The sequence below is a fragment of the Mercenaria mercenaria genome, chromosome 7, assembly GCF_021730395.1.
Source record: "Mercenaria mercenaria strain notata chromosome 7, MADL_Memer_1, whole genome shotgun sequence".
Classification (NCBI taxonomy): Eukaryota; Metazoa; Mollusca; class Bivalvia; order Venerida; family Veneridae; genus Mercenaria; species Mercenaria mercenaria.
The window spans coordinates 26,405,556-26,423,332 of NC_069367.1; the positions used below are offsets into that span (position 1 = coordinate 26,405,556).

The 17,777-nt window shown below is 34.4% G+C and overlaps 1 protein-coding gene across 2 annotated transcripts in view; it reads left to right on the forward strand.

Moving 5' to 3' along the window:
• LOC123554481 (phospholipid scramblase 1-like) overlaps nucleotides 1-5,469 on the forward strand; it is a 30,831-nt gene extending 25,362 nt beyond the window's left edge. For both annotated transcript variants that reach the window (XM_053547887.1, XM_053547888.1), the window contains exons 4-7: nucleotides 136-213; nucleotides 1,735-1,874; nucleotides 3,589-3,753; nucleotides 5,260-5,469. In XM_053547887.1, the coding sequence (XP_053403862.1) occupies nucleotides 136-213; nucleotides 1,735-1,874; nucleotides 3,589-3,753; nucleotides 5,260-5,454 (578 nt within the window). In that variant the 3' untranslated portion in view covers nucleotides 5,455-5,469. The remainder of the gene's footprint in view (nucleotides 1-135; nucleotides 214-1,734; nucleotides 1,875-3,588; nucleotides 3,754-5,259) is intronic.
• Nucleotides 5,470-17,777: the final 12,308 nt, after the last annotated feature.

The following is a 17,777-nucleotide window of genomic DNA, read 5'->3' on the forward strand; positions in this document are numbered from 1 at the left end:
AGTTAATAGTACTGTCCAAATTGAAAGATGGACAAGGTCATTATAGAAATGTAGCAGGGTAAGGGTTAACATCTTGTGCTCCTATAAGTCTATGTACAGTTGTTTTTACATGTTTTAAATTATTTTTTTTTTCAGCTTTCACTGGATATGAAACCAATAACAAGTACGAGATCGTGAACTCACTTGGACAGAGAATATTTTATGCTGTGGAAGGTACATTTTGCTAGTATCATATCTTAAAAACAAGAGCACCGCCTTGCGGGTGCTGACGCTCATCTGATTTTTTTTGTGTAATAGAAATATTGTCCTACCCATGATTTTCTAAGTCTAAAAAGGGCCATCATTCTTGCAAAAAGCAGGATAGAGTTATGTTTCTTGATGTACAGCGTCCACTTATGATGGTGAAAAACTGTTGCAAGTTTTAAAGCAATAGCTTTGATAGTTCATGAGAAAAGTTGACTTAAACATAATACTCAACCAAGAAAATGATTTTCTAAGTCCAAAAGGGGCAATAATTATTGCAAAAATCAGGATGGAGTTACGCTGCTTGCTGTACAGGGTCAGCTTATGATGGTGAACAAGTGTTGCAAGTTTCAAAGCAATAGCTTTGATAGTTTAAGAGAAAAAGTTGACCTAAACATAAAACTTAACCAAGAAATTGATATTTTCTAAGTCCAAAAGGGGCCATAAATCTTGCAAAAAGCAGGATGGAGTTATGTTTCTTGCTGTACAGGGTCAACTTATGATGGTGAACAAGTGTTGCAAGTTTTAAAGCAATAGCTTTGATAGTTTAGGATAAAAGCTGACCTAAACATAAAACTTAACCAAGAAAACTGACTTTCTAAGTCCAAAAGGGGCAATAAATCTTGCAAAAGCAAGATGGAGTTATGATTCTTGCTGTACAGGGTCAGCTTATGATGGTGAACAAGTATTCCAAGTTTCAAAGCAATAGCTTTGACAGTTTGGGAGAAAAGTTGACCTAAACATAAAACTTAACCAAGAAATCTGATATTTTCTAAGTACAAAAGGGGCCATAAATCTTGCAAAAAGCAAGATGGAGTTATGTTTCTTGCTATACAGGGTCAGCTTATGATGGTGAACAAGTATTCCAAGTTTCAAAGCAATAGCTTTGATAGTTTAGGAGAAAAGCTGACCTAAACATAAAACTTAACCAGGCAACGCCGACGCAGACGCCGACGCCGACGCCGACAACCGCTCAAGTGATGACAATAACTCATCATTTTTTTTCAAAAAATCAGATGAGCTAATGACAAGTCATTTTCACTCATATTAAAGAGCATAAAAGGATCTCGCTTGCACCTGAATTGAAAATATTTATATCACTATTTACATACAATTTCATTTGATTTTGTGATATAAAATTGCATCCAATCATGAATAAGTAAAAATGTTCAATGGAAAACACCCTATCAGTCCTTTTCAATCCTAATATGATATGTTGAAAATTCAAGAAGTTCCTATTTCCAACCTCAGAGTTCTTTAGAATAAACATTTTACATATTGCAACATAATAAAATATTTACTTATTTGCTTTTGATGTAAATTGTAAAACTGAATTAGAAATAGTGAAATGAAAAGCGGTATAAAATGTTTGTAAATTTATTTGAAGGATTTTCTTTTAAATTAAATGAGGAAAAAAATGCATTGTTCTGATGCACTTTTCAAGTCAGTAGCTATAAGTAAATGTACGTCATTTCAATTTGTAACTTACAGACACGTGTTGTTGTACGAGAAACTGTTGTGGTCACCACCGTCCATTTGACATCAAGATATTGAACAACCAGTCAAAGGAGGTGATGCATCTGTCAAGAGGACTCCGATGTAACTCGTGCCTCTGTCCATGCTGTATGCAGGTTAGAGCAAATCTTTTATACACATTTAGCTAATGTACTAAACTTAAATAGTATCAGATACTTAAGCGTGTCTGAGATCCCATAAAATAAAAAAAAAAAAACAGTCTTCAAATGCAAGGTTTTATCTTTGCTTTATCTGTAATTTGTTTTAAGATGAAAGTATTTACAATAAGAGATTTCATGAAGACTTGCATGTATAAATTATTAAAAATATGCAGTTTGGGAAAATCTATGCAAATTTTTATGCCCCCAAGGGAGGCATATAGTTTTTGAACTGTCTGTCGGTCTGTCCGCAATTTTCGTGTCCGGTCCATATCTTTGTCATCCATGGATGGATTTTCAATTAACTTGGCATGAATGTGTACCACAGTAAGACGATGTGTCGCGTGCAAGACCCAGGTCCGTAGCTCAAAGGTCAAGGTCACACTTAGACGTTAAAGGTCATTTTTCATGATAGTGCATTGATGGGCGTGTCCAGTCCATATCTTTGTCATCCATGGATAGATTTTCAAATAACTTGGCATGAATGTGTACCACAGTAAGACGACATGTTGCGTGCAAGACCCAGGTCTGTAGCTCAAAGGTCAAGGTCACACTTAGACGTTAAAGGTCATTTTTCATGATAGTGCATTGATGGGCGTGTCCGGTCCATATCTTTGTCATTCATGCATGGATTTTAAAATTATTGGGCATGAATGTGTACCACAGTAAGACCACTTGTCGCGCACAAGACCCAGGTCCGTAGCTCAAAGGTCAAGGTCACACTTAGACGTTAAAGGTCATATTTCATGATAGTGCATTGACGGTCCATATCTTTGTCATTCATGCATGGATTTTAAAATAACTGTGCATGAATGTGTGGCACAGTAAGACGACATGTCATGCGCAAGACCCAGGTCCGTAGGTCAAAGGTCCTAAACTCTAACATCGGCCATAACTATTCATTCAAAGTGTCATCGGGGGCATGTGTCATCCTATGGAGACAGCTCTTGTTTAATATTTTATTTCATTTGAGACAAAGCACTATTATTAGCATACAGTAGAGTTCTACTGTTACGACCACTTGAGGGACTGTTGATATTGACTAATAGCAAAATTGCATTTTGAGACAGGTCTCCAAACTCTAGGAACTAGGTTTTTGTTATCAGTTAAAGGTGCTTTCTCTTACTAAATAGAGTAAACTGAATTTGAATGTAGTGTTTGAACGTTGTGCAAGGTTTTTGCTTTGTTTCTGTTTGATACATAGCCTTATTTGATCTAAGATCCTTTTCAAGCTGTGTAATATGCTAAAGACAAAGTTTTTCTCTTGTCACTTATAGGTTGAAAATTATTAGCTAACATAAGATTTGCAAATACAGTGGAATTATTTAATTTTTTTGCCATAAGATTTTATAAGATTCTGCCAAAACCACTGTCTTTCGGGCAAATGAATTCACTGAATTCATATTTGAAAGCTTGAAATGAAATAAATTTGTCCTCCATGAATATATATGATTTCACAATACATTTTAATAATGACTAGAAAGTACATGCGCATAAGTTATTTCTGGCAAATTTTCTGGCCCCAGTTACTCACGCTTTGCCAAACAGGGGTGTATTTTTGTAGAATTAATTGAAGAAATAGCTAGAATAGCAAAACATTTCAGTCTTTCATGGCATTAATTTTTCAGCATTCTACGAATCTAAATGTTTAACTGTACATTGTCTGTTACAGAAAGTGACAGTTGAAGCTCCAGCAGGTAATGTGATTGGTTATGTGTCCCAGGCATGGAGCATCTGTAAACCTCGGTACAAGATTCAGACTGCCAACGAGGATACTGTATTGAGAATCAAGGGACCATGTTGTACCTGGAATCTCTGTGGAGATATTGAATTTGATGTAAGATATTTCAGTTCTTGGAAAGTGTAAAGCACTACTTTTAAATGATGTGTTATAATTAAGAAGTAATATAGCTCATTTTAAGATTTGATTAAGAAATAATATATCCCAAACAGTGATTTGTCATTGGATAAGATCATTGTTTGGAGTTTAGATGCGAAGGAATTATATCATGAGGGCGCAGCCCAAGTGATATAATAATACGCATTTAAATGACAAACGATGATTTTATTCATAAGGAAATCACTGTTTGATATATATTATTTCGATTCTAACATGTTGCCAAGCATTTAAAAGTACATCCTTGACGACATCCATTAAATATTTGCCTGTTTTCTGTTGATTTCTTTTCCAGTGCACTGCTGTGCCATTTGACGCTATGATGTAATAATTGTGATGTCAGAAAATTGAATCGTTGTACAATAACATGCAATTTTTAGCCTTCTTTTTTTATAAGGAAAATGGATCTGGCGCTTTTTAACAAAATCATTTGCTATATTGTATACAGTTCAGTAGTGTTTATATATATACATGACCTTGGTAATTTAGAGTGATTCACACTGTGATTGTTGTATATGAAATGATAGATTTTGAGATATGGTACTTTTAAATAATTGTGGTTTGCAAATATTGAGATAGATCCTCCATTTATAGCACATAGACCCCTCCTTCTGTAATGCTTTAGAGTAGCCTGATAACCTCGGCTTGTGATCTGTGTGTTAAAGAGAGTCTCTTATGTGACAGTTGGTAACACTGTCTGACTATGAAACTAGAGTTCCAATATCTGACCTTCTAACTGAAATCACGTACATTGGGATAAGACTGGTGAGTATGGGTGCTTTGCACTTGGTATGCTTAAAGGACCAGAAAAGCTGCTGGAATTCAAGTGTCTTCTGTAGCTTGTACCATCCTCCAAATAAAAATTACTAACAGTCTTCTGGAGGAGTTGCCCATATGTATTTCAAGCAGTGGCTGTAAATAAGCTTATAAACAAACAAATTTGACATCTGCTTATTATTTAGGATAGATAAATTACATATATTTAAAAAATCAAAATTTTTGTTCATACAATGAAATCGCTTTTAAATCTTTAAATAATATTTTCAATCTTGTAGATGCGAAAATTAAATTTATAATGTAGATGAAAAAAAATTCTGTTTGTTAGCTCGACAATTCGAAGAATAGGGGAGCTATCCTACTCGCCCCGGCGTAGGCGTGAGCGTTAGCATGATCATGAGCGTCACACAAATGTTAAAGTTTGTGTACCACCCCAAATATTTTCAAAGTCCATTGAGATATTGCTTTGATATTTTGCATACTTGTTTACCATCATGACCCCAGTCTGTAAAAAGGAGGAGGCAACTCTATCAAGCATTTTGACTGAATTATGGCACCTTTTCGACAGAATATGCTTATTGTAATGTTATAATTTTACTCATAGCTTATATTATACTGTCAAGCACTGAGAATAGTCGAGACCACTGACAGCTCTTGTATTGGTTACAGATTTCTACTGCTGATGAGACGTCATTTTGTGGTCGTATAACAAAGCAGTGGTCCGGACTGGCAAAAGAGGCGTTTACAGATGCTGACAACTATGGTATTTCATTTCCCATTGACTTGGATGTAAATGTGAAGGCAGTACTGGTGGGAGCAGTGTTCTTGATTGTAAGTTTTTTTCTTACATTGTACAAGAGTTAACAATTATTTTCTCTGTCTCACACTGGTATGTGAAAAAATTGTTTTCTATAGAAGGCTTGGTCTGGCTGCATACACTGGTTTCTCACATAGTTTTGCTTTAAATACATGAATCTAAGGTTATGAAATGTGAAGTTTGAGGCCAGTCTTAAAATGCTACATTGTCATTGGTTTATTTTAAACTTGTGATAAGAAACAACCAATGGATGATTTCACAGTATATAAGGGTGGTACAGAAAATGAATTTTTTTTGCGATGAGCTTTAATGAACTTATGATAACTTTAGCCGGACCCCAAATTAACAAAAATTTTTTAAGGGTTTTACTATTTTAAGTCTGTTTTTTAAAAAATATACTTTTGTTTAAAGTTATTGTTATTGATGTTGATTTTTTCTAAAACAATGTATTTACAGCTAAATTATACTATGATTTATTTCAGTCACGTAAATATGATATTTCTATTTAAGCCCAATATAACAAATTAAGTATTTGCTTAAGGATATGTCATTTCTATACTTTTACTTTTCTGTAAAATTCAGAATTGTTGTGTTTTGATCTATGAAATGGTCATAATTATGTGGTTCTGATATAAATGAAAAAGTCGACATTGAAGACACATAAAGGGCAAAAAACAAGCATTTGAAATAACAGACTTAGCTAAGCAATTGCTTAAGTTTTTTCCTGAAATTTGGGCCAGTAAAACAAACAAGCAATCTGTTATTAATTTGTATCTGATTACTTGCTTCTTTAAAAATACTTTTTATTGGTTAATAAATGTGTTTTTTTTTCTTCAAGGGTTTCATTACTTTAGAACAAAAAAAAAGACAAGACAAAGGGAAGAACTAGCACTGTACATAGGACTACACTTACATTTTGCATTTTCCTTTTATAATATACTCCATATCAGTATATATATACAAGCAAGATCTGAACTGTGTGATCATTAGAGCGCCTTTCACTTTTCTTTTAAGCAAATGCAGATATTTCTTTTTTTTTAAAATAACCTGCTGAGGGAGCCGTAATTTGAATACTGCCTTGACTTTGTTTTTCAAAGGTTTAAGGGGAAAAACTCCTGTTATCAAAGAAAGATACATTAGTGTGATACAGTGCAAAATTGTTATGACCAACCAAAAGTGGATATAAAAAAAAAAACCATTCAAGACTTCAGCTTCGATTTTGATGGTGTTTTTAAAGTCTTGTTGTATTTTTTATAGCATTTTAACAAGGTTTATTATTTCATTTTTTTAAATCAGAAATTTTTAAAGAATTCTGCCCTTTATAAAAAAAGCTGGGTTAAACAAATTTAATGGGGGAAAATTGGGAAAAATAAGGGAAAAAAGGTGAATATTACAGAAAAGATAAAAACTTGTAATTGAAAAAAAACCTGCAAATTTTAAACATGTTTTTAAACTAAACATAATTATGTTGAATATATAAAAATATAAAAAAATTAAATTTTAAAAAATGTAAATTATTTGAAACCCTTTTTCCAGAAATCCTATAAATCAATCATAGCTTTAAAAATTTTGTAAGTAGAAAAGTTTAAATTTTTTTCCCTTTTTGCATGATTTTGTGCCTTCTTTTTTTCTATTGATAAAATTCATTTTACAAAAAATTTGTCAAAATTTAAATAAAAAAAAAAATCAAAAAGTAAGCATATTTCCTGTCCTGTACAAGAATGACCTATTTTGCAAAATATCTTCATTGTGGCAGCTTCTACAATTTCTTTATGCATAGTTTCTGTAGAAAAAAATTTTCCCTGTGACCTTTAATAAAAATAATTTTAGTTTAATTTAAATTGTAAAAAATTGACTGATTTCACAAAAATTTATTTAATAGGGGAAAAAATTTAAAAAGAAAGAACATCGCCCCCTTTCCCATCTTGGATAAAATCCATTTAATTATTTTGCTTAAACAGCACTTTGTTATAGATGTTCTCGTTTATAGTAATTTGTTAAAGGTTCTTTTTCTATTTGATGTGGAAGTTTTATATTTCTGGTCGCACTAATTATGTGAAGAATGACCTACACATTGCATGGTTTAATATGGTGGTCTTCCATTATTACAAAGTTGTATTTTGTTTTCTTTTTTAATTTGCTTTATTTTCACCATAATAAAAACCCCTTTGATTGGGGAAAAAATTTGGGTGATGCCTGCTTGTAGTATTTTCTGTATGTTAAGTAAAATCATACAGTCATTTTTGGTAGTATTTATATTCAGTTAACCTAATGTACATTTTTAGAGGGAAAGGTATACAAACAAAATTGAAAATATTTGTAAATGTTGTTTTGATGACCAAAAATTTCCAGGTCTGTAACATCATTTTAAATGTCTGTCCCCTTTTTAAAAAATTTTCAGGGGGCCCAGAATGTTTTTTCCTTAAAAGGTTTAAAAAATAACCCAAAGGATTTTAGCCAAGTGTTCAAATTTTCAGTGTAGGGTGGAGGCAAAGCTTGCGCTGCACTTGTTTATTATTCACTTGCGTGTTTTTTAATGAGTTGTAGCAGTATTAATTTGATAAAATTAGCGCCCGCTAGGCGAAAAACCCCAAAGTTTGGTCCCCCATATTTACCTTTTCAGTGTCGGGGCAAAAAAAAAACCCAAAGTTTGGGCTTTGCCAAAACCCGGGAGCCCTTAGATCCAATCCTTTACGATCCTTCCAATTCATACTGTTCGTTTTTCTTTGCTGTGCAAGCGGGTCCGGGCCCCATTTTATTTTCATACCCAACATTGGGTTTTTTTTTTGTCTTTTATGAAAAGTTTTTTCCTTTTAATTTTTTGCTTACCAATAAACCCTATAAATTTTGGGGTTTTTATTTTTAAGTTTTAAAAAATTTCAAAATTTGGAAAAAGGGTTTTAAAGTTTAAAAAAGGGAAAACTTTAAAATCAATTAATTTTTTTTTAAATGCAATAGGTATTCCCAAATAACAAATTGTTTTTTAGTTGTAAAAAAAAAAATGAACCCAAAATATTCCTTTACTTTCCCGAGTCATTTTTAGGGCCGGGTTTCACAAAAGTTAAACCCCTGGTGATGTTTAACCTAACAAAAAAAAAAAAATTTCCCGATCATTTACAATATTTAAAATGAAAATGCTAATGAAAAATCCAAAAAAAAAGAAGACACTGTTAAAGAAAATGATGAACCAGGGGTAGTAAAACTGTAGGAAAGCTTATAAACAGGGTTTTTGGAAATCTTTACACACTCGTAATACCAGTTTTTTTTGAAACGGGGGCTATTTTTGGGTTTTGTATTTTTATCTAAAATGTTACGGTTTTTGTTTCTGAATTTTTCTTTTTAGATTTCGCTACTTTTTTTGGGCAGAACCAAACTTGATACGCCGGCCCAAAATTTTTTTGAGAGCTTTTTAAAAGGGGTTTAAGATATATTTGTAAAAATTTTAGAACCCCAAATAATTTAAAAAAATTTTTTTAATTTTGTACTTGTTATACAAAAAAGGTTTTAAAAAAACTTTTTATTTGGGCCCTTGTTGAAAAAATTTTGGAAGATTTTGATCACTCTTTTTTTTTTGGAAAAACTTTTTTCTCATTTTTTACATTTTTTAATAAAAGTAACTTAATTTTAATGTTGTTTTTTGAAAAACTGTATAAAAAAATGAAAAATTTTAAAAATGAAAAATTTATGGGGTTCCCTTTTTTGTGATGAATTTAAAAAATTATTTTTTTTGTAGTTGGTCCCCTTTTAAAATTTTTTTTTGCTTTTTTTTTTTTATATTTCAATTTTTATCACTGCTTGGGTTTTTTTTTTTTTTTAAACCGAAAAAAAACCCCTATTTTAATATACTGCTTTTCATTTTAACCCATAAATATGAACCCTGAGGGAATATTTAAAAAATATATTTTTGTGATTTTGGGTTTGGGGGGGGGGGGGTAAACACATTAAAATGCGTGTAATACAGTGTTTTTTTAAAATTTTTATATTTCATGTACAGTAACTTTTCAATTTTTGTGAAATTTTTTATTTCTCTACTCTTTTTATTGTATTTTTGAGGGATTAAATTTACAAATATAACAAACCCATTTTGTTTTCGATTTTAATGATTTTTCTTGTGTTTTTTTTTTGTTGCTCCAAACACATTTTTTGTTTAAAGTTTTGAAAACCTTTCCGTGCTGTTTTTTAAAACTCTTAAAAGGGTTAAAAAGGTTAAATTTTTAAACATGAGGAATTGTAATAAAACCCTCATTTTATTAAAAAAAAAAAAAATTTAAAAACCCCAAAAGAAAAGCCAGCCTGCTTTGCTCAATAGGGAAGGGGCAGATGTTTTGGGTCGGGTTTGATCCTCCGGTGAGGCACATGTTCTTTTGTGCCGATTTGAAAAAAAAAACATTTTTTCAAAAAGATTCATTCCCCACCTCGAATTTATGTGGGGAAGGGGTTTCAGTTAAAGTTTTGGAGAACATTTGTACTGTTTCATAAACCAGAAAACTGTTAGGTTTAAAAACCGGCCTTTTCACAAAATGAAACAAAGGTTTAAAAAAGGTGTTTTTAAAACCCCCACAAAGAAAAAAACAAAACACCCCCAAAAACTGATGAAAAAAAATAAATATATATTTCCTAAAAAAAAATAAATGGGGGGAAAAGGGGGTTTACCCATTTGATAAACCATTTGAAAATGAAATTTAAATAGCTTTTCAAGTAGGCTTTTTTTTTTGAATTTACCCCGATGATGCTTTTCATGGACTGGGGGGCTAAAAATTTTTAAAAAATGTATATAAAGGGGCAAAAAATGATTTATTTTTATTTACATCTTTATTTTTATTCTTCCTACCCGAGGTGATGGTCAATACACTTAAAGAAATACAGTTGATTTTTAAGTAATTTTTAAATTTTACTGGTAAAGTTAATTCTTCCCCAAAGTCCAATTAAACCTTTTTTCCTGAAAAACTCGGAAAAAAGTTTTTTTTTTTAACTTTAAAAAAAAAATGTCCCTTTTCTGAAAAAATTATTGATAAAGTCCTTGATTTAAAATTCAAAGTTTAACATAAATTTTATTAACTGCTTGGGTTTTAAAGACAAAGGATGTGCAAAGTTAAGTAACAAATTTCCTTCTTTTTAGCTCACCTGTCACAAAGTGACAAGGTTAGCTTTTGTGATCGCGCGGTGTCCGTCGTCCGTCCGTCCGTCAGTCCGTGCGTCCGTCCGTAAACTTTTGCTTGTGACCACTCTAGAGGTCACATTTTTCATGGGATCTTTATGAAAATTGGTCAGAATGTTCATCTTGATAATATCTAGGTCAAGTTCGAAACTGGGTCACGTGCGGTCAAAAACTAGGTCAGTAGGTCTAAAAATAGAAAAACCTTGTGACCTCTCTAGAGGTCACATTTTTCGTGGGATCTTCATGAAAGTTAATCAGAATGTTCATCTTGATTATATCTAGGTCAAGTTCGAAACTGGGTCATGTGCGGTCAAAAACAAGGTCAGTAGGTCTAAAAATAGAAAAACCTTGTGACCACTCTAGAGGTCACATTTTTCATGGGATCTTTATGAAAGTTGGTCTGAATGTTCATCTTGATGATATCTAGATCAAGTTCGAAACTGGGTCACGTGCCATCAAAAACTAGGTCAGTAGGTCTAAAAATAGAAAAACCTTGTGACCTCTCTAAAGGCCATATTTTTCATGGGATCTGTATGAAAGTTAATCAGAATGTTCATCTTGATGATATCTAGGTCAAGTTCGAAACTCGGTCACGTGCGTTCAAAAACTAGGTCAGTAGGTCAAATAATAGAAAAACCTTGTGACCTCTCTAAAGGCCATATTTTTCATGGGATCTGTATGAAAGTTGGTCTGATTGTTCATCTTGATGATATCTAGGTCAAGTTCGAAACTTGGTCACGTGCTGTCAAAAACTAGGTCAGTAGGTCTAAAAATAGAAAAACCTTGTGACCTCTCTAGAGGCCATATATTTCATGACATCTTCATGAAAATTGGTCAGAACGTTCACCTTGATGATATCTAGGTCAAGTTCGAAAGTGGGTCACGTGCCATCAAAAACTAAGTCAGTAGGTCAAATAATAGAAAAACCTTGTGTGCTCTCTAGAGGCCATATTTTTCATGGGATCTGTATGAAAGTTAATCTAAATGTTCATCTTGATGATATCTAGGTCAAGTTCGAAAGTGGGTCACGTGCCATCAAAAACTAGGTCAGTAGGTCAAATAATAGAAAAACCTTGTGACCTCTCTAAAGGCCATATTTTTCATTGGATCTGTATGAAAATTGGTCTGAATGTTCATCTTGATGATATCTAGGTCAAGTTCGAAACAGGGTCATGTGCGATCAAAAACTAGGTCAGTAGGTCTAAAAATAGAAAAACCTTGTGACCTCTCTAGAGGCCATACTTGTGAATGGATCTCCATAAAAATTGGTCAGAATGTTCACCTTGATGATATCTAGGTCAAGTTTGAAACTGGGTCACGTGCCATAAAAAACTAGGTCAGTAGGTCAAATAATAAAAAACCTTGTGACCTCTCTAGAGACCATACTTTTCATGGGATCTGTATGAAAGTTGGTCTGAATGTTCATCTTGATGATATCTAGGTCAAGTTTGAAACTGAGTCAGCTGTGGTCAAAAACTAGGTCAGTAGGTCTAAAATTATTAAAATCTTTTGACCTCTCTAGAGGCCATATTTTTCAATGGATCTTCATGAAAATTGATCTGAATGTTCACCTTGATGATATCTAGGTCAGTTTCGAAACTGGGTCATGTGCGGTCAAAAACTAGGCCAGTAGGTATAAAAATAGAAAAACCTTGTGACCTCTCTAGAGGCCATATTTTTCATGAGATCTTCATGAAAATTAGTGAGAATGTTCACCTTGATGATATCTAGGTAAACTTCAAAACAGGGTCACGTACCTTCGTAAACTAGGTCAATAGGTCAAATAATAGGAAAACCTAGAGACCATATTTTTCGATGGATCTTCATGAAAATTGGTCAGAATTTTTATCTTGATAATATCTAGGTCAAGTTAAAAACTGGGTCACATGAGCTCAAAAACTAGGTCACTATATCAAATAATAGAAAAAACGACGTCAAACTCAAAACTGGGTCATGTGGGAAGAGGTGAGCGATTCAGGACCATCATGGTCCTCTTGTTTGATTTAACAGTTTTGTGATACTCTCAAAAACTTTATTACCTCAAAGGATTGAAGTTACTGTGTGTGTTCCTTCTTTTGATGTGTTCCATTTTTAGCTCATCTGATTTTTTGAAAAAAAATGATGAGTTATTGTCATCACTTGAGCGGTTGTCGGCGTCGGCGTCGGCGTCGGCGTCGGCGTTGCCTGGTTAAGTTTTATGTTTAGGTCAGCTTTTCTCCTAAACTATCAAAGCTATTGCTTTGAAACTTGGAATACTTGTTCACCATTATAAGCTGACCCTGTATAGCAAGAAACATAACTCCATCTTGCTTTTTGCAAGATTTATGGCCCCTTTTGTACTTAGAAAATATCAGATTTCTTGGTTAAGTTTTATGTTTAGGTCAACTTTTCTCCTAAACTATCAAAGCTTTTGCTTTGAAACTTGGAATACTTGTTCACCATCATAAGCAGACCCTGTACATCAAGAAACATAACTCCATCTTGCTTTTTGCAAGAATTATTGCCCCTTTTGGACTTAGAAAATCAGTTTTCTTGGTTAAGTTTTATGTTTAGGTCAGCTTTTATCCTAAACTATCAAAGCTATTCCTTTAAAACTTGCAACACTTGTTCACCATCATAAGCTGACCCTGTACAGCAAGAAACATAACTCCATCCTGCTTTTTGCAAGATTTATGGCCCCTTTTGGACTTAGAAATATCAGATTTCTTGGTTAAGTTTTATGTTTAGGTCAACTTTTTCTCTTAAACTATCAAAGCTATTGCTTTAAAACTTGCAACTCTTGTTCACCATCATAAGCTGACCCTGTACATCAAGAAACATAACTCTATCCTGCTTTTTGCAATAAATATTGCCCCTTTTGGACTTAGAAAAATCATTTTCTTGGTTGAATATTATGTTTAAGTCAACTTTTCTCATAAACTATCAAAGCTATTGCTTTAAAACTTGCAACAGTTTTTCACCATCATAAGTGGACACTGTACATCAAGAAACATAACTCTATCCTGCTTTTTGCAAGAGTGATGGCCCTTTTTAGACTTAGAAAATCATGGGTAGGACAATATTTCTATTATACAAAAAAAATCAGATGAGCGTCAGCACCCGCAAGGCGGTGCTCTTGTTATGCGTGCAATTGATATTCTGCGCGTGATTCACGTACTGCAGTGCGTGAATGGGCATGCTGTATCATACACGGTCTTTATATCGGTTAATCTCGCCAGCCCCCCTGACCCTATTTACGGAAATACCGGAAGACGGGATTTATCCTATAATGTCGACATGGTCAATAGGCATTTGGTGCATTTGTTTGGTCAATAATGTTGATATATATTATCAAAAATATTTATAGACAGTCCAGTCCAGCACCCACTTATTATAACTGACTGATTGAAGGTAAACGCCTTGGCATTGCTGCATTTTGCAATGATGGTTATTTCACGCTCTGACATTTTTCTGTCACAGGGCTATATAGATTAGCAATCCCGGCGTAGGTTCTTACTCTCTTTATTTAAGCCTAAAACATAAAAACATGAAATTAGCAATCCTGATAAAATAAAGATAAAATAATATAAAATTGCACAAACGATAATTTCACATGTTGGCAAAGAAATACAAAATACAATAATAATGAACAATATATCGTTAATACCTCTTACCACATGATCTAAAGAATTGACTATTTCAAAATGATTTGAATTTCTAGTCAAATAAATTTTTAATCCCCCGCCACAAGTGATGGGGGGTTATAGGAATGGTCTCTGTCCGTCGTCCTGTTGGGATTTCAGGCTTGTGAATGTAGATTTTCAGGATTTTGATTTCTGACTGAATCCCAGGCCTGAAACTCCTTAAAGGATTTTCATGAAACTTGGGTCAAATGATCACCTCATCAAGACGATGTGCAGAACCCATGAGTCAGCCATGTCGGTTCAAGGTCAAGGTCACAACTCAAGGTCAAAGATTTGAGCCTTCCGTTTCGTGTCCGCTCTGTATCTCCTAAACCCCTTGAAGGATAATCATGAAACTTGAATCAAATGATCACCTCATCAAGATGATGTGCAGAACCCATGAGTCAGCCATGTTGGGTCAAGGTCACAAGGTCAAAGGTTTGAGACTACCATTTCGTGTCCGCTCTGTATCTCTTAAACCTCTTGAAGGATAATTATGAAACTTGGATTAAATGATCACCTCATCAAGACAATGTGCAGAATTGATGAGTCAGCCATGCCGGCTCAAGGTCAAGGTCACAACTTTAGAGTCAAAGGTTTGAGCCTTCCATTTTGTGTTCATTCTGTATCTCCTAAACCCCTTGAAGGATTTACATTAAACTTTGGTCAAAAGAACTCATGAGTCAGCCATGTCAACTCAAGGTCAAGGTCACAACTCAAGGTCAAAGTTTGAGCTTTGTATCTCCTAAACCCCTTTTAGGATTTTCATGAAACATGGGTCAAATGATCACCTCATCTAGACGATGTGCAGAATTTATGGGTCAGCCATGTCAGTTCAAGGTCAAGGTCACAGCTCAAGGTCACCCTTTCACTATCCATACCAGTGGCGGGGGTTTTAGCTGTCTTTGAGACTGCCTTGTCCATCTTGTAAGAGTAGACTGTTCTGAGGGCCGAAGGAATTTGGCATTGAAAAGTGCAAAGAGAATAAAAAGAACAGACCAATGTATTTCTTTCATTCTCTCATTCAAACATGTAAGACAAACAAGACGATTGGACAAACATGACAAGTGTTCACAAAACTGCACGGACAGACACATGGATGAATTGCCTCGGGAACTTCCGTTAATATCCGTGAAATAACGTACATTACTGAGAAGCCCCGATTCAATAAAACAGCAGATGATACAACATAATAAAAACCTGAGGGACACTATTGGAAATTTGGCACATGGTTAAGTATTATTTTCCCCGCTCTGGAAAAGACTTTATGCACGGCGCACGTTACTATTAAGGATAAAACAGCCTGTAAAATTTACGACCCGTGACATTTCAACCTAAAAAGATAGCCAAATATCCGCATGCCAGCAACACCCTACAAATGTATCTCTCAGAGCCTGGGTGGATAATTTTCATGTTGATTTTTCGAATGTATGTGGCTGTATTTCATTTGTAGAAGCTTTTACAGGGTTTTTTGTTTCTTCTATGATAATAGCCATTAATAGGCCCTTTCCCCTCTGAAAATAGGCCCTTTCCCCTCAGAAAATAGGCCCTTTCCCCTCTGAAAATTTTCTTTAAATCATGCAGTTTTCCCCAAAAGTTGACTTGACATCAGGTTTTTTAGCTCATCTGATTTTTTGAAAAAAAATGATGAGTTATTGTCATCACTTGAGCGGTTGTCGGCGTCGGCGTCGGCGTCTGCGTCGGCGTTGCCTGGTTAAGTTTTATGTTTAGGTCACCTTTTCTCCTAAACTATGAAAGCTATTGCTTTGAAACTTGGAATACTTGTTCACCATCATAAGCTGACCCTGTATAGCAAGAAACATAACTCCATCTTGCTTTTTGCAAGATTTATGGCCCCTTTTGTACTTAGAAAATACCAGATTTCTTGGTTAAGTTTTATGTTTAGGTCAACTTTTCTCCTAAACTATCAAAGCTATTGCTTTGAAACTTGGAATACTTGTTCACCATCATAAGCAGACCCTGTACATCAAGAAACATAACTCCATCTTGCTTTTTGCAAGATTTATGGCCCCTTTTGGACTTAGAAAATATCAGATTTCTTGGTTAAGTTTTATGTTTAGGTCAACTTTTCTCCTAAACTATCAAAGCTATTGCTTTGAAACTTGGAATACTTGTTCACCATCATAAGCAGACCCTGTACATCAAGAAACATAACTCCATCTTGCTTTTTACAAGATTTATTGCCCCTTTTGGACTTAGAAACTTTTTTTTTATGGTTAAGTTTTATGTTTAGGTCAGCTTTTATCCTAAACTATCAAAGCTATTGCTTTAAAACTTGCAACACTTGTTCACCATCATAAGTTGACCCTGTACAGCAAGAAACATAACTCCATCCTGCTTTTTGCAAGATTTATGGCCCCTTTTGGACTTAGAAAATATCAGATTTCTTGGTTAAGTTTTATGTTTAGGTCAACTTTTTCTCTTAAATTATCAAAGCTATTGCTTTGAAACTTGCAACACTTGTTGACCATCATAAGCTGACCCTGTTACAGCAAGCAACATAACTCCATCCTGCTTTTTGCAATAATTATTGCCCTTTTTGGACTTAGAAAATCATATTTCTTGGTTGAGTATTATGTTTAAGTCAACTTTTCTCATAAACTATCAAAGCTATTGCTTTAAAACTTGCAACAGTTTTTCACCATCATAAGTGGACACTGAACATTAAGAAACATAACTCTATCCTGCTTTTTGCAAGAATGATGGCCCTTTTTAGACTTAGAAAATCATGGGTAGGACAATATTTCTATTACACAAAAAAAATCAGATGAGCGTCAGCACCCGCAAGGCGGTGCTCTTGTTTACTCTCTTACTACTGTTATTTTTATGCCCCCGAAGGGAGGCATATAGTTTTTGAACCGTCTGTCTGTCTGTCAGTCTGTCGGTCTGTCCGCAATTTTCGTGTCCGGTCCATATCTTTGTCATCGATGGATGGATTTTCAAGTAACTTGGCATGAATGTGTACCACAGTAAGACGACGTGCAGTGCGCAAGACCCAGGTCCGTAGCTCAAAGGTCAAGGTCACACTTAGACATTAAAGGATAGTGCATTGATGGGCGTGTCCGGTCCATATCTTTGTCATCGATTGATGGATTTTCAAATAACTTGGCATGAATGTGTACCACAGTAAGACGACGTGCAGTGCGCAAGACCCAGGTCCGTAGCTCAAAGTTCAAGGTCACACTTAGACGTTAAAGGATAGTGCATTGATGGGCGTGTCCGGTCCATATCTTTGTCATCCATGGATGGATTTTCAAATAACATGGCATGAATGTGTACCACAGTAAGACGACGTGCAATGCGCAAGACCCAGGTCCATAGCTCAAAGGTCAAGGTCACACTTAGACGTTAAAGGATAGTGCATTGATGGGCGTGTCCGGTCCATATCTTTGTCATCGATGGATGGATTTTCAAATAACTTGGCATAAATGTGTACCACAGTAAGACGTGTCATGCGCAAGACCCAGGTTCGTAGCTCAAAGGTCAAGGTCACACTTAGACGTTAAAGATCATTTTTCATGATAGTGCA